This window comes from Manacus candei, unplaced genomic scaffold (assembly GCF_025592945.1).
Source record: "Manacus candei isolate 608988 ecotype Guabito, Panama unplaced genomic scaffold, ASM2559294v1 h1tg000015l, whole genome shotgun sequence".
NCBI lineage: Eukaryota > Metazoa > Chordata > Aves > Passeriformes > Pipridae > Manacus > Manacus candei.
The window spans coordinates 12,525,124-12,542,768 of NW_026138063.1; the positions used below are offsets into that span (position 1 = coordinate 12,525,124).

At 36.4% G+C, this 17,645-nt stretch overlaps 1 protein-coding gene across 5 annotated transcripts in view; it reads left to right on the forward strand.

The window, feature by feature from the left end:
• The window catches only part of OPA1 (OPA1 mitochondrial dynamin like GTPase), a 52,728-nt gene that overhangs the window by 21,029 nt on the left and 14,054 nt on the right, over positions 1–17,645 (forward strand). For all 5 annotated transcript variants that reach the window (XM_051781312.1, XM_051781315.1, XM_051781314.1 and 2 more), the window contains 13 exons: positions 296–368; positions 460–532; positions 1,278–1,393; positions 2,028–2,092; positions 2,516–2,592; positions 5,389–5,554; positions 6,076–6,228; positions 6,846–6,954; positions 7,590–7,669; positions 8,828–8,968; positions 10,307–10,423; positions 11,704–11,797; positions 12,111–12,221. In XM_051781312.1, coding sequence (XP_051637272.1) covers positions 296–368; positions 460–532; positions 1,278–1,393; positions 2,028–2,092; positions 2,516–2,592; positions 5,389–5,554; positions 6,076–6,228; positions 6,846–6,954; positions 7,590–7,669; positions 8,828–8,968; positions 10,307–10,423; positions 11,704–11,797; positions 12,111–12,221 — 1,375 coding nt within the window. The remainder of the gene's footprint in view (positions 1–295; positions 369–459; positions 533–1,277; positions 1,394–2,027; positions 2,093–2,515; positions 2,593–5,388; positions 5,555–6,075; positions 6,229–6,845; positions 6,955–7,589; positions 7,670–8,827; positions 8,969–10,306; positions 10,424–11,703; positions 11,798–12,110; positions 12,222–17,645) is intronic.

Here is a 17,645-nt window from a genome sequence, read left to right on the forward strand (position 1 = left end):
TTGCTACAATACTGATTTGTTTCATGAAGGTGACCTGAACAAGTTCCATTTCCCAAATAGGCATTTTTGCTGTATTTTGTGTTTTGCTGTGTTATGTCGTATTTGTTTTATGCCTTTATTTTTTTGTTTGTTTTAAATATCAGTAGAACTCATAGTCCCGTGACAAACTGCATCCTGCAGTACTCTATGCAGAGATGTAACCAGATCTGGCTTTAAAATTGTGCCAAAGGAAATGAAGGAAAGGATATCTCTGTGCAAAGTTAACCATGGCTTTTTTAATCCTTTATTTTCATAGATCCAGCAAATCATTGAAGGCAAACTCTTCCCAATGAAAGCTTTGGGTTATTTTGCAGTTGTTACTGGAAAAGGTAAAGAGAGCTCTAGCTCTGCTTATTTTGTCCTTGGTAGCAGAGAAAAGTGTCTAGATAGAACTGTTGCAGCACTCTTTTCTTTCTCCAGGAAACAGCAGTGAAAGCATTGAATCTATTAAAGAATATGAAGAGGAATTTTTTCAAAATTCAAAGCTATTAAAGTATGTTGCTATTTTATTCTTTTTACTAAAATGGGCCTGTGTTGGTAAATCCTAGCATCAGTTTTTCTTGTTGAACTTAAAAGGATTGCAGTGTGGAAACACTATTTGAGATTTAATCTGCTTAAATTAAGTACAATGTTGAGGTGACCAAGTTGTCCTGGTTTCCTAATGCTTGCTCTAAGACAGTGGAGACAGACAGGCAGCACTTGATTCCGCTGGAGTTCTGGGCCTCTCTTCTGAGGTTTTTCTGTGTCTCTCCAGTGGCTCTACAGAAACTAAGTTCCAGCCTGTGTCCAGGCACTTAGTACAGCAGGGAGGAGGGAACCCAGCTCGACTATGACTTGTGGTGCCTCTGAATTTCTGTTATCTTAGTGTGACAATGTAGTATTTAAAGGGTGACCTGGTGGGAAGTTGATAGAGCAGAGTTTGGATTTCACAGGCTGGTATTTGTCAGGAAGATACCCTATGTGGTCTTTGGGACTGAGTACCTGCACTGCAGCCTCTAGAATAAAAAATTATTTGTGGTGAGGGGTTTTTGTTTGTTTGCTTTGTTTTGGGGCTTTTCCCCTGCTTTGGTGATTATCTACACTGCATATTTTGGAGGAAAATACTGGAATTTGGTTTAAGCACACATTTACATGTTATTTTCTGCTATAAAAAGCAAAGCTTTGTTCTTGGGAGGAGAAATTATGGGCCAGAAAGCGTTGGTAAGCATCAAATCTCCTCTAGCTGTCTTTCTTTACAGGACATCTATGCTGAAAGCACATCAAGTAACAACAAAGAACTTAAGTCTTGCTGTGTCAGATTGCTTTTGGAAAATGGTGAGAGAGTCTGTGGAGCAGCAAGCAGATGCTTTTAAAGGTAAACATCTTTTCAAAAAAACAAGTGAAATAGCAACTTGCTGTTAAACAGGTAGTTCTTCCACATATAAGGACGTATAAGGACTGTAACATATAAGGACTGACTTTTGCTAACATGCTTGGGCAATTATGTTTTATGTGTTTTATATGCTCAATATTTCTTGTTAATTGATGATCACCCCTGTAAAAAGACCCAAAAAAGTAATTCATGGTATGAAGTACCCACTTGCTCTAAAAAACAAAGGAGCAAACAAGTATGAAGAGGAAAATCAAGGGGTTTTTGGTGGTTTGTTTTTTTCATGAGCAAAACACAGTTCTTCCACTGGATTCAGATGTTGTTTAAAATGACTTTCTACATAAAGGTCAAGGCAGGACTGACTTGTGCAGAGCTGGAAGTTGAATGGCTCTTTTCACTATGTTTTTTTAATGCATGGATTCTGTGAATTACAGACAGAATATTTGGGCATAGACAGCCAAAAATTCTGCTTCGCAGACACACTTAACATGTGTCTTTTGTTATAATTTTGTTATAATCAAAATTTGTGGCAATTCTAGGAGCTGCTAAACTTTTAAGGTAATGATGAAGTTCATATAGACAATTAAAAAAATTAAGGCCTTGTTTCTGATTTTTGCAGCCACACGTTTCAATCTCGAGACTGAGTGGAAGAACAATTACCCCCGATTGCGAGAGCTGGACAGGGTAAATTTAACTGCTTTAATTGCTGTGCTTCAAAGGGTTGAAAATTAAGAATTAAAATTTATGCCATTTAATCTCATTTGTAAAGATTTGTTAAAGTTAACGTAAAGTACTGACATTTAAAGTGTGAGGGCAGTGTATATTATTCTAGGGGAAGGAAATACTGAGCTCTGTTTAATGAAATACTGTTCTTTAACACTGTGATACTTCAATACTTAAGTCCTTCATTCTTCTAGTATACAGTTATCTGACCTAACTTGCCACCAGGAATAGGTCAGTGTTTCTTTGTGATCATGACAGAACATGACCAGGAGGTGTCATTTGAGGTTTAAAGGCTGTAAGAAAAAGATTTGGGGTCTTTTTTTTTGCTTTTTGTATAGAAACATGATCAAACTATACTTAATCTTGATGTTTCCTTTTGCATAGAATGAATTGTTTGAAAAAGCAAAGAATGAGATTCTCGATGAAGTCATAAGTTTGACTCAGGTCACACCAAAGCACTGGTATGGTAATTTTTTTCTTTTTTCCCTTGTTTTTTGTTTGTTTGTTTGTTTGTTTTGTTGTTGTTTTGTTAACTATCAGAAGTTTGCCTTTAAAATATAAAGAGTTCTAGTAAACAAAATTTGCAAATACAAGTAAGAAACTGGTTTTCTTGGACAGTGTATTATCATGTCCTTTGTCCCTGTGACAGTCGTCTGTGTTTGTTTGTTATTCTGAATCAGGAAATACTTGTATAACCCCTCCACAAAAATTATATGGTATCAGTTTGTACTTCTGTTTTTATATAGTGGAATGAACAATAGATATTCCTCAAAAATGCAAAGGAACAGTCATAATAAATAAGTTTTCAGGTGTTCATTTGAAATATGAATGAGTAATTCCTCTTGATGTTTGGGGATTGTCACTGTGTGTTTCAAAATAATGTATTTGATGTTGGAAATCAGGGTATCAGAGATTTGGAAATTGAAAGAATGTATAATTCCTGGCTGTAAAAAGAGCTAGTCTGGATGTTTGAGAGTTCCATCCTACCTGTGGATCTCGTTGGTAGCCTCAATCACTGGCACTGTACTACACTGACCTACTTCTCTGTAAGGCAGCACAGGTGTGAGAGAGAGCTCAGCCTAAGCACTTTAATCATGTAGCATCACTGCACAGTAAAGCCACTGTACATGTAGGCTGAGAGGAGAATAGCCAACACAGAGGGTTACTTTGACAGCCTGTATCACAACTGAGAACAATAAAAAAAAGATTTCTTTAATGCCTTTATGTTCAGTGACCTGAACTGAACTGTAACTTGGTCAAAGGTTAAAAAACGAGATAAACTGTCTGAGTCTTAATAACATTAGAATAATGCTGGGTATGTGGCTGTGTTCAGAGAAAGACTTGTATGCAGTGTGTTAGTCTGAAATACTGTTCTAGTCCAAATGTAATGCAGGTTGTTGTTCTGGTGTTTGCTGTTGTTGGCTTTGTAATAGATGCTGAAGAACCCTGGCCCACATCTAGTCTGCTTCATTTCATGTTATGGATTGGGTGGGTGCACAACATGAATGCTTCTGTGCATTTCCTTTGAAAGTTAAAGTGTAGTGGTGATTCTAGATTTATTACACTTAATGAGCTATAAATTACCACTGCAAAGCTAAGACCTGAAAAAAATGCTTTTATGAAAATGTCATTATATCCAGACTAAAAACAGCAATGCATTTGATGAATGCAAGTGTTTCTATTCTGTTAAAATTTCCATTCCTTCCAATTAAGTTTGATTAGATTAAGCAAAGCAAAAATGTGTTCTTATTGATAATCAGTAAAGAAGGAATGAGATTGCATTTGTTCTTAATCAGAGAAGTACACTTTTCCTGCAGTGCATTTTAAGTGGTAAAATCCATAACAGATGGGTTCCAGCACACCCTGCAAGTGAATGCAAGTGAAACTAATTTGCCACATCCCTGGTTCTTTTAATGGTGATCAAGAATGATCAATAATTGATCTCTGCTTGAACACTATTAAATTATCCTACTTTAAACAAAGCTCTTTAAAAGATTTTTAATCAGGTTTTTTTGCTGGTGGCAATATTTATTTAAAGGTAATTTTTTCAACATTTAAATCCTTGAGTTCCTTTCAATTTTGTATAAATACTTTTACTACGCTGAATACGCTGAACAACTTTTTCAACAGTAGAAAAATTAGGGACTTTTTTCCCCATTAATTCTGGTATGAAAGATGGACAGCTTCAAACTGTTTAGTTCTTAAGGAAGGATGTTTTAAGCACAAAATAGAAATTTTCAATTATGCTACTGTTGATATGGGGAGAGGGAGGTGATATTTATGGGAAATTCTTCAGTCTTTGTTGATAGATGGCCCAGTTAGAGTAGGGACATTATCAGGGAGGAAGCTTGTGTCCTGAACTTCAGCCCATTTGGAAGAAAAGGGCCTGAGTCTTGTACCACCAAAAAAGGGCAGTTTTTTCTTCGTCTCTTAGCTCTCACCATTCTACCAAATCTGGCATTCATATGATCTAAGCTGATTTGACATTCTGAGCAAGCATAAAATTAGCCTGCAGGAAACCCACAACCTGTACTAGAGACTGTGGCAGGAGCAGAAGGAGCGTGACTGACTCCATGGGTACTGGGTACATGTTACACTGGCTCAGCTGAGTTGTCTCACTGCAACTGTAAGGTTTATTGCAATTTAGAAAGGTTGAAGTTGGATTGTTTCCATTGGGACAGTAGTGCTTCATTTGATAGTGACATGAAGCTCATTTTTTAATGAATGTCAATATACATTTTGGTAAAAGGTTGGACTTGTCAACTTGCTTCATCATTTATCAAATCTGGGAGCAATCAATGAAAATCCCAAATGGAAAACTACAGCATGTTCCTACAATCAAATCAGAATAGTATAGAAACAAAACCCACATGCTCTTTTGGGAGCATAGACTGTAGTCAGATCATGTCAGTGCTTTGCAATCGGCCCCCGTGTTGTTCCCCCACCTCCCATACCTAAACACACACACAGCTCTGCCTGGTTATCCTGGTATAATTAAAGGCTGCAAGGAGCTGTTGTGCAGTGCAGGGGCAACTGTGAGAGTCTTAGAGGCCAACTTCTGAAGCTGTCTTTGCTGCTGAAAACATTGTGCATTTGTGTCCTTAGTTCCATGCAGATTTTGGTTGAAGTTGTTGTGGCGTTAAGGAGTATTTCTTGTGTTCTGTAGTCTTGTTTTCTCAGTGTTTCTAACAAATTGAATGCATACCTGTTAGTTGCTTGTTTGGAAACCATCACATGTGTTACAACTTCCATTTTAGGGAGGAGATTCTTGAGAAAACTTTATGGGAAAGAGTATCTACTCACGTGATTGAGAATATATACCTTCCAGCAGCACAGACTACAAACTCAGGGACGTTTAACACCACTGTGGACATCAAGCTGAAGCAGTGGACTGACAAGCAACTGCCTAATAAAGCAGTAGAGGTAAGAATTTAGTTATTTAAATAAAAAAATAAAAAATTACAATCTATGCAAAGCTTATTAAAATGACAGCATAACTCCAGAAGAGTTAAGGTGATGTTGAACTGATGACTGCAGTTCTTTTAACCAACTTACATGTCAGACAAGACTGGCAAGACTTTGGTGTTCAGAAGCATTACAGAGCAGAAACATCGTATTTTGCTCTTCTGGTGAATTTTGCCTACTACAGAGCAAAAAACCCTATTTTTACAAGGTTAAACCCTTCAAGTAGGTATATTGATATTTAATAGATTTTTGCAAGTTTAACAGAATTCTGCTTGCTACAGTATAGTGAAGCCAAGTTTAGTGTTGCCTTTACTAGTAATGGAAAAAGGACAAGTCAGTGACTTACTCTTATGCTTGCATTTTTTTTCCAGAAAGTCTCCAAATTTTTATACTTGTAAGAATTGTCATAAATGTTCACTTAGCAGCTGGTGCACAGTGTAATGGTCCATTTCAGGCTGGATTGTTTGCTAACTTTCTAGGTGGCATGGGAGACTTTGCAAGAAGAATTTTCTCGTTTCATGACAGAAAAAAAAGGGAAGGAGCATGATGATATCTTTGATAAACTGAAACAAGCTGTCAAAGAAGAAACTATTAAACGACATAGATGGAACGAGAGAGCGGAGGATAGCCTGGTATAATGTAGTGGGTTTTTTTGCCTTGTTGACTAAGTGCTGTTGAAATTTCTTTACTGAAGTTGCATATTCAGTATTTTTGCATTCTTTTGTTTTAATCCTGAAATGACAGGGAGGTGTGTCCATCTCACATTTTCTATGTAATGTTTTAATACGTTTTCTCAATTCATTTCATTATTATCTTTTATTAGTTTCCCCCTAAATAACATCTAATAAAACTGGTTTGGTTGGTTCGGAAAAGTCATCCATAATTCACTGGCTGCAGGACAGCCTGGTGGGAATTGTTTAGCATCAGCTCATTTGTTCTGTTTGGTGTAGTCACATAAAATAACATTGTTTCATTACCATCTTTATAGATTCTGTAATCCAGAGGGGTTTCATATCTTCTCCTGTATTTTTTACTTTATCTGTGCTAGGCTGTAGAAAAGAGTCAAGCTAAAGGCACACAAAAATATTTTTGGCAGTCCTTTGAATGGTGTCTCCTAAATAAATCGCATGTGCCCAATACAAGCTGCTTTATCAGACATTAAAAAATTAAGATAATGCTAGAAACGTTACTTTTACTAAATCTTGAGTAAATTATTTATTGCATGCTAGAATTCCATTCTGTATTGCAGCGAGTGATCCAGCACAATGCCTTAGAAGATCGGTCAATATCCGATAAACAGCAGTGGGATGCAGCCATTCATTTTATGGAAGAGACGCTCCAAAGTCGGCTCAAAGACAGTGAGTTGTGTGATGTATTCCACTCTTCTGTGCTTTTTAATCTGGCCCAGTGTCTGGATGTAGTTCACTTCAGTGCAAGTTTTTGTATCAGCACAACTGACACAGTGGGGACTGTTTAAATGGTACTAATACTGATAGAAATATTTAGCAAAGTACTGCCTCAAGTGCTTGTGCTCCTGCTCTTGCAATGAGGCAACTGAAAGATAAGCACTAGAGATCTGTAAAGTCAAAAAATGGTACAAATGCACATGTAGGAGAACAGAATAAATGAAAGGAAAGTAAGTGGTCTCTTTATAGTTTCTAGCATAATCAGTTTTGATGCAAGTTGCAGCAAGGTAAGATTTTATTTTTTTTAAAAGCCTGACTTGGAACCAGGAGGGCTGTCTCAGTGGAGGGCTGTTGTGTTTTTATATACTTCGTTGAAGCATCTTCCCGTTGGCAGTAATTTTTAAATTTTAATAAAATACGTCAACTGTTGCTTCAAGTAAAAGACACGTGACTCGACTCAGTGTGGCATATCTTACGTTGTTTGACATAAAATGTCCATTCTTCTTCATGTACCCAAGTTTAGAACTGTACATTTGGGTGGTTGTGTATATTTTGTGTCATAGTTAATATCATGCTTCCTTTTTCAGCTGAATCTGTTATTGAAGATATGGTGGGTCCAGACTGGAAAAAAAGATGGTTACACTGGGTAGGCCGCACCAAAGAACAGGTAAAAGGAAATAAATTATAAAGAATTTGTAGTTCACTACTTTTGGAAAACTTTGATTATTACTTTGAGTAAAACTTTTGAGTGAATTTTAAAAAATACCAACCCTCTTCACACATTTTAGGTGACTAAAAAAAAAAAGAATTACTTTTCATTGTTTTAAATACCACAAAGAATTTCGTGGTTTTTTTCCATACTGTAGCTACAGATTGGTTTGTAAACTGTTTTTTGTTCTTCAGCTGAATTATATCTTTGCCATTATGCCACTGACTTGTGTATTAAAGTTCTTCCAGTAGAAAGAAATCAATGAAAGCAGGTGGAGACTGGGCTGTTCTCTTCTATAATTTTCAAGCATGCCTTTTAAGTAGAAGTCACATGCAGTTTCCTATCATGCTCCATTTGGATTTAATTAGTATGTGATTGCATTATCATAGCATTCTAATCACAGCTGTATCTTCTGATTGGCCACATTCATCTGAAGCTCTCTTCTCATTTGCTCATAACTTTTGGAAATTTCTTTTGAATTTAAATAACAACTTCCATTCAATGCCCAGAGACAATTGTCTTTTAATATTACTTTTTCTAGATATTTCTCAAACTCAGTCATACTTAAAAGAAGCAAGTAGAGTTTGAAAGAATACAGTAGAAAGTATTTGTTTCAGAGAAAGGAGTTTTACAGTCAGCTGTATGTAGCCAGTTGTAGGGGAAAGGTAGCGACTTCAACCTATATTACTTGAATTTCATGAACAGCAACTTAAAGGTATGAATCTATGGAGAGTTCTTGCTAACTAATAGGCAAAAAGTACAATTCTAATCAGTGTCACATGTGGTATGTGAATGTGAACCCTGCTAGTGGATATTCATGGAGGGGAAAGGGGGCTAACACCTATGGTTTTTTTTCCTACCCTTCTATTCTTGTTCTGAATTTCAGTGCATAATGAAAAGAAAAAAATTAAAAATTGACAGTGAATTATCCCTTAAAAATATTATATTTGGAGTGTCCTTGCACAACTACCCTTTGGAGTCACTTAAATGTAATAGTTAATAGCATCAGAGGAATTTTCTGTTCTGGCTTATTAAGCAAATGGAGTGTTTATTGAGGAGGTGCTGATGATCTCTGAGTCTATAATAATTAATTCTAACTAATCATTCCTATCCTAGAATATTCGTAATGAAACAAAAAATGAACTCGAGAAGTTAATCAAGTGCAATGAAGACCATGCAGCTTATCTGGCAAATGATGAAGTGACGACTGTCAGAAAGAATCTGGAAGCAAGAGGAGTAACAGTGGACCCATGTCTGGTGAGATGCTGAATTGTAACAAGACATATGGAGGCCCCCTGTGAACACTCGAATGTTCTTTCTAGATAGCATACAAGAGACTCCCTCTGAATACTGAATTTGTAATCCAGATGTTTCCAAATGAATTACTAAATGAATTCTTGCACGCAATTCACACACTTCTGTTGGCTGTCAGACAAATGCAGTACAACACTTTGGAATCTGTCAGTTTAGACTGAAGTCAGAATCTGCTGAGCAGATTTTCTTACCTACATTATGACAAAGCTTATTTGAAATTATTGTTCAGGTGTTATGTAGAAGAATCAAGGCCTTTGTGAGCAAGATACAGTGAAAACATGTTGTGCATCCTTAAGCTTTCAGTGTGGTTGTATGTGAAGTTTGAAATTCATTGGTACATTGAAGAGAGAGAATTTTTTTAAAAATACTTGTAGAAAGGCAGGATTTTTAAGAGTGTCCCAGGGAATTGTATTGTACGTTTGAAATGTTCTGGAAAAAGACATATCTCATTGCAATGTAAGGCCCTTAGGGGTAATTAAACTTATTATCTAATTAAAAGTAAGATTTTAAATAAATGAGAATTCATACATTAATAAGTAATAGATGTAGATTTCCTTTAACAGTGATTTATTTTCTGGAGTAACTTTGGCTACCTTTTCAACATTAATATCTGTACTTATTCTAGGTATAAGAGTCATTTAAATACCTGCTGCTCCTTTCCTAAACAGTACTTACCATTTTTTGTAAAGGTCATGTTAGTGATCCACATCCTCTACATGACGAGTGCAAACTGAGTTTTCCTTCTAGCTAAGCAATTGATTTTCTTAATTATATTTCGTGGATTTTTCAGAGAGGCGTATCGAGACACATATTTCATTTTGAAGAACTGAAATATAAATAAGCCTAATCAAGAAAAGTTACAAATGTTTGTTTACATAAGACCCATGAAATATTTCTCTATGCTTTAATCTGGTTTAATTGGTAAATTAATAGGTACAATTAAAAAATGTATTCTCAGTGTTAATGTAAAGATTATTTTGTAGTGTATAATTAAATGTATTTTGGCTGCAGACAGTATTTTTAAGCACTCAGTTATGTTACGTGCATGGAAGAGTGGATTTTTAAATTGACAGTCATCTGTAACGTTTACCAAATGTAAATAACACATTAATCATAGCCCAGTTGCAGACAAATTGCTGAGAAATATTTAAACATATGTTACATGATATGGATAGTGGAATTTGGAGTTCCATTTTAAAATTAAATGCAATCATTAATCTATGCACGATAGCGAGTGTATGTGTTTATTTATTTAGTCAAATTTAAGTACTGTTTTCCTAGATTAAAGACACATGGCACCAAATTTATAGAAGATTCTTCCTGAAGTCTGCCTTGAACCACTGCAATCTATGTCGAAGAGGCTTCTATTATTATCAGAGGCATTTTGTGGACTCAGAGGTAAACTGAAGAACAGATGTTCTTCATCTACACTGGTGTTTTGCCTTAGTATTTCTATCTCAATTGAAAAAAAGGTCTAAAAATACTTTAAAGTAGCCTGACCAGATAGCTGGTGATCCCAGATACATTTTACATGAGGCTTACAATGGATAAGATACCATCCTGGTGGTAATTATATAAAATGACCACTAGGTATCAGCCATGACCTAAACATCTAGTACTAATCAATGTGTATTGAAAATACACAACTAAAAGCAGTATTATACTTCTGTTGGTATCTTGTTGTTATCCATTTCTCCCACTTTCCCACTGATAGTTATTTACCTCAGTGATACGAAAAAAATTCAGAAAACATGTTTATGGGTTTATAGGAAAAGTATGGTCAGTAAGGGTTTAGAGCAAATACTTGGTGCTACATCTGATCAATAGGGAAAAAAATAACTATGGAGTTTTCAAACAGATCTTTATAAATGGCTTTCCAGTTTCGTAAACCCAAGCTTGTGCAACAAATGACAGCACGCATGAATTCACACAAAGAATATATAGTTTTCTTACCATTGTATTTTAAATCAAAAAGAAATTACTGGAAAAGGTAGAGCTCCTCACTTTCTGTGGAGGTTTGTTTTTATTTTAATGAGCAACAGTGATTACCATGGAGCCAGAAATCTTTGCCACTTTAGAAATATTTTTGCCTTTGAGGGATGAGGCAATGATATCACAGCATGGAGAGCTGCCTCTTCATGACACTTAACCTCCTATTCACGTTACCATCTTTTTTAAGATGTCCTAATGTGAAGTTAATGCTCCCTCCTGCCATCCTTTCAAGTGTAGAAACTGTCTCTTCTGTTGTTAACAAATATAGCCCTTTGTCCAGCACTGTCTTCAGAAGTGTTTGTCAGACAGGGAGGCACAACCTGAAGTCCAACTGTTGTCTCTCAGCATGTTTGCTATGAACAGAGTAGTGTTTCAGTGAGCATTAGGTTACACTCACCAGCCTGCATATAGTGTCTGCAAATTGTTTTTCCATGGTTTCCCATGATATGGCTCTTTGTGTTGAAAATAGCAGATGTGAAGGTGATGCAGTGCTGATGTGGTTCCTGTGAAGTGTTTTTGATGTATTTCCTTGTTACTTACACTAGTTATTCTCTGAGATTTTTGTGTGAGGTCAGTATATGTATACATGAAGTTACAGTTGCTGCTAAGAAAGTCAAGAGATTCTTGTACCTGTAGGGTGTTTCCTGGACATCAGAGGTCTGACACCACAACTTCTCTCGTTCCAGCTTGAATGTAATGACGTTGTCCTCTTCTGGCGAATACAGCGAATGCTGGCGATTACAGCAAATACACTGAGGCAGCAGCTTACTAACACTGAAGGTAAGGCCCACAGTCACCTGAGGGGTTTGAAACAAAAAATTATCTCCTCCTAAAAAAGTAATACAATTTTGATGAGAGAGAAAATACCCTTTGAAAGTTAACAATCTTTCTTAAAGAATTTCCTGTCTTATTTGCCTAAAGAAGGGGCTTCTGTGTTCAGAAATTTGCCTTTTCTCCAGCCAGATTAGGTAGTATTGTAACATATACTACATCTCCAACAGACCTTCTCAAATTTTGTCCTTAGGTCATTACAGATGCAAAAGTATTACACCTTACTTTTTTTTGGTTGCTTTGTGGTTTTGATTTTTTGCAGTAAGGCGCTTGGAGAAGAACGTAAAGGAAGTGCTTGAAGATTTTGCTGAGGACAATGAAAAAAAGGTGATGCTCCTAACTGGCAAGAGAGTCCAGCTTGCAGAGGATCTCAGTAAGTACCTATCCTATTGTGTTTTGGAATGAGCTTGAAGTGAAGCAAATTCTGATCACTGTCCTTGAGAACATTCAGTGTGATATGGGTTGTTCATGTGCTGGCTTTTATTTAATATCACATGGATTTTTTTTCTTTAATACGGGCAGATCTTACTCATTCAAAGGTGGACATGGGTAGTATAGTGTGATAGAACAATAGGATTTCACTGATATATTGCATCAGTAAATTGAAAAATGTAGTTACAAAATGTAGAAAAAACCTGTCAGACATGAAGTTCTGTGAGGTTGTGCTTATTAAATGAGATGGCCATTATATTAAGAGATTCAACAAGGAAGAAAATCTAGCAGATTTAACCTTTCAGAAGGATTACAGTAGTTTATTGCTCACATTAACACTCAGAAAGTGTTAAGGGGTTTTGTGATTAATATGGTAAGGCTTTAAACAGTGAAGGTTTTTCAGGTGACAGTCCAGGTTGATACCTGCACATCCAATAGGGTTTAGACTGACTTTTAGCTGATGGGGCTTGTCTTGCACACATACAGTTGATTTTTGGGCAGCATTCTTCTGTTGTTCTATGAGACTTCCACTTAAACCCCAGCTATGCACCTGCACTGGTAGGGTAAAAAACAATGCTGTGCAAAAGGGAAAAGGAAAAAAAAAGCTTGTGATAAATGGAGTTCATGTAGTTATATAAATATCTGCATGTTGACATCACAGGTGACCTTTTTCTTAGACCTGTATTTTGTGTTCAATTTAGAAACTTATTTTTGTTTTAAAATATGACTTTGCATATTTAATTCAGAATGAATGAATTTTATGGTCAATGTTTCTTCTTTTAATTAGCAAAGTTCTGATATCAAGGGTTCAGTGGGACAGAAAAGCCTTCAATTGCTGTTAGTTTCCCAAGTATAAATCATGTATTCTATTTTTTACATCCAAAATGGAATAAAAAAGAAATATTTTGCTTATAATAAACTCAGAATGTGAGGATTTGCTTTTGATAGTGCTGGTTTGGTTACACTGGAAGTGCTATCTTATTATTGGAAGTGTTGTTATTAAAATCACAGTCAGTGGTATTTGTTGTCCTTTAGAAAGTTTCTATAATATTTTGGAACCGTGAGTAGGAATTTTGTGATCTCAGGCAAATTGTCTGGGTCTTCTTGACTGATCTCTGAAACAAGTGGTATGATGATAGTATTTTTATGATAGCTACATAATTCTCTTCAAACGTCCTCTGTTGCTTTTGAAACCCTATGTCAACCTTCATGTAAACATCCTTTTAGAATGGGTAAGAAAGTGTTTTACAAAATAAGGGGTTTTCCACCTCTATATATGTGTTGAGGTAAAATGAGTGGTAGCCTGCAGAGTAGGATTCAGACCTTTATTGAGGAAATTACCTCCTTTTCTCAGTGAGCAGTGGTGTTTGCTTGCTTTGATGCTGGATGCTGATTTTTTTTTTTTCCCTTTGAGCAAACACTGGTATAGAGTAAAACATGGCAACTTTGATTTATCCTTAGATATTCCATGTTTCAAAACAAAGTAAAAGAATACTAACAAGCACATAATGTTTAAATTAACTTGGCTTTATTTTGCACTGAAATCGACTTGGAATTTTTGCATTGTCAACTTTGCTCCTCCCAAGCCCCAGCAATAAGGTCCCATTTCAAAGCAGTAACAGCTGGGGTTGTTATTTTGTAAGCTAAGACTAGACGTGCAGGAGCAGCCTGTGTGTGTTTATAACCTGAGGTGTCTGTACATTGGTGTATATGCTTCAAGTGTGTTGTTTGCATTTCATAAATTATTATGTAGCAAAAACATGTCACTGCACTGTGTTTCTTTAGATTCAGGAGGTCACAGATCCCACTCACATTATTCTGAGGAAATAATTGTTACTCAGTACAAAACGATGTGTGATGGCACGTTCTGCTTTACTGTACCTGTGGGAAGATTTTAAACCCACCACTGCTTAGCTCTGTACTCGGATCAGTTGTGTTCTTTCTGCATGCTTTTATTGCTAAGTGGCAGTAATTTTTATGGGGAAATGACAAGAAAAGGGGGTTTCTTTGCCTTTCCCTTAGTGAATAGTGCCTTTCTTTGGTGCAGGGGTTCTTTTTATCCCCTGAGACAGATTTTGAAAGCATAGAGCATTGAACTCTCATATAGCCATACAAGTAATTTCCTTCTTATAGCATTTAGTGACGATCAGGACTTTGCTTAAAGAAAAAAATCTTGGCTCTGACAACACATGTTCATGAAGTATTGGTATTTTAATTAGGAAGGGAAGTGAACTCCTAAATCACAAAGTCCAGTCTCTCTATCCCAGGCAGCTGTGTTTATATAACCCAGCTGATTGGAATATCTTGAGCTTTGTCTTTAAATCAGTTAACTTGTCGAGGCTCACTGTTCACACTGAAGACATGTTCCAGGATGTCATTTCTCTGGTGGTTACAAATAGTCTTTTAGTTTCCATCTAAATTTGTAAATATGAGGCTGGGATTCACTTCCTGATTGGAAACTGTACTTGCAAATGTAAATTATTTATATACCTGAGGTTGGGGTGCTTCCTCTTGATGATGATGATATGGCAACACTGTCCCACTGCTGTTACATCAGTCTTTTAATGCTGAAGCACTGGAAGTGCTTTATTGTTTGTTCAGGATACTGGTTAATGGCAAACTGTTACTAGCATGGGTGACCCAGTATTGTAATGAGAGCTCATATAAGACTCAAAACTGATTTCAGCTGATTTTGTTATCTGTGTTATACAACCTTGAATGTTATTTTAATCCCACATCAGGATATTCCTTGATGATGTTTATGCCATGAATCTTGCTGCTTCTCAGTGTTGATGTCTCAAGTTTTATTCTAGGTATTTTAAAGAGTGTTAAACAGAACTTTTGAACAGTTTCTAACAAATTACTAGTTTTGTAATCTACTGAAGGTTGTTTTTTCTTTAAAAAAAGGCTCTAAGTGTAATGTAAATATACTCTTTAACATAAGTATATTATGATACTTGTACCAGTGAAATGAGCAAGTTTCTAAGTTTATAGAAATAAAGAAGCTCCAGGATTAGAGACTATTAAGGAGAAAGGATCATAAGGTGCAAAAAAGGGGCAGAAGAGAATATGAATAGCTGAATTGGAAAAAGTGACTTTGAAAGTGTCCTAAAATGCAATCAATCCATAAGAATACCTGTATTGAAAGATACACCTGCAGCTGATGTATCCCAGTGTCGTGTTCCTGGCAATGAGCCGACGTGGGAACAGCATAAGAACAGGTTAAGCATGCAGCAGTACATGCCTGTTATGCTCTAACAGCATCCAACAATCTGTGGTTCCAAGATTTCCTAATCATGAGGTAATATCTTTGTGATTAATAGCCATTCAAGGATTTTTTTTTTCATCCTGTGCATTTCTCTAATTGCTTTTTGAACTCATGTAAACTTTGGCATCTGCAACATCCTGTGGCAATTAGTTCCAGAGTTCAACTACACATTGTGTGAAAAAGTACTTCCTTTTGTTTGTTTCTGAACCACCTGCCAGTTTCATTTGGCTCTCCTTAGTTCTTGCTCTGTAAAAAATGTTCAGTAATCTTTTTCTATTTTTTTTTTTTTTTTGTGCCATTCATGACTTCATAGATGTATATGCTACCTGCACTTGATCTTCTTCCTGGCTTGAAAAATTCTCATGGTGTAGTTGTTCTTTGCACAGACATTGTTTCCTAGCTTCAGTCAGCCTTGCCACTCTTTTCCCCTTTCTTAGTTCTGTAAAACCTTTCTTGAGGTGAAAGAACAGAACCTGCACAATTACTTGAAGTATATCTGCATTATGGATTTATGCAGTTGTATTGTGATGCTTTCTGGGTTTTATTCTGGTCTTTTTATAGTAATTCCTTATAGCCTATTTCGTCTTTTGCCTGCTGCTGAGCAGTGAGCTGATGGCTACAATGAACTATCTGCTACAACTCCCAAGTTCTTTTGTGAAAAGTGGCAGTCGTGATATTTCCCTTGTCATGTTTTTAAACTGTAGGTATAGTTGTGTTTATTGTTTTGCTGAGGATGCAGAAACAAGGACTTTGCTGTGTCTTACATGTCTAACTGGGCACTTCAGGCTTATTCAGCAGTGGGTAGGAACTTGTTTTAATGCAATTTAAAACCTCCTTCACGACTGTGGTGCATTATTTATATTGAAGTTCTTTTCCCATTTTGTCTGCCAGTTAAAGAACATAGCCAGGTCTTTCTTGCCTCATCAGCAACAGGAAGAATTATATTGACTTTCTAGTTGGCAATATTTCTACAATACCTTCGGAGATGGATCAGTCCGTATATATCCTTTAATTTTATCAGTGATCTTTTATGGTACTTACTAGTTCATACTGCTTTCTTTTGTATTTGTTTAACTTTCCAAAGTGTCTGACATGGAACATTCCTGCAGGCTGCCTCTGAAGTTACTGAAGTTTTTAAATTTTAATTGTATTTCAAGATGGGAGTGTTTCTGCAAAATTTGTTGAAACAGTAAAGCTGCTGGCATTTGTTTGGTTTCAGGGTCTTTTTGATGGCTATGCCAAAGTGGGTTGTTTTTTTATAAAAGACAATTATTTGAAGTCTCATATTCACTAGAATTGTATCTTTTTAGCTATGTTTTTCAGTACAGGGCAGTAAGATTTTTTTTCTGGAAAAGAAACAAATACATGGATGAAAAAATGTGATTTCAACATGAATAATATATTTTATGCTGCCTTATTTTTAACACAAATGATAGAGTAGTAATTTCAGCAGAAATACTCCATATTCTTTGCAAAACTGATAGCAAGTGGATAAATCTTAACTTTCTGTAGACTACTTTTTAGTGTGGTAGTTTTTGAAAATGTTCAGGTGCCAGTAAAAGGCTTCCCAGAACTACTTAATTGTTTCCAGAATTCCACTCTTCTGGACTTCCTCTTTTTGTATAAAGGGCCAAAGCAAACTTCCTCGGTAGTGTGAGCTCTGTGCAGTAAGTTGCCGTACAGGTTCCCAACACAAGATGGCAATGAGTGCCCTGTGGAGGAGGCTCGGGAGGCTGAGCCCGCGGCCAGTCGAGTGCCAGCCCTCCCACGTCTGGTGCTTCCCATGAGCGCAGCTTAGGCAGTGGGCACTGGTGTCTTGGATGCTAAACATTTCCCAATGGAAGGAAGATGCACTTGCCTATCCTTGTTCCTCATGTTTTCCACTCTCTCTGGGTCTCGTTTGTTTGTTTGTGTGGTATGTAATTTATGAAGATTGTAAAGGATGGCCATTTTTTTTCTCAGCTACACATTTCTCATTAGCAACTGCGTGGAAAGCATTAGTTTGTGAGCTTTGTTACTAAAAAGCTGTTAGGAGCTGAATGCTTCAGTCGTTTTGTAAAGGAAATGTATCTTCCGGTGTCTTTTATCCTAAAGCTA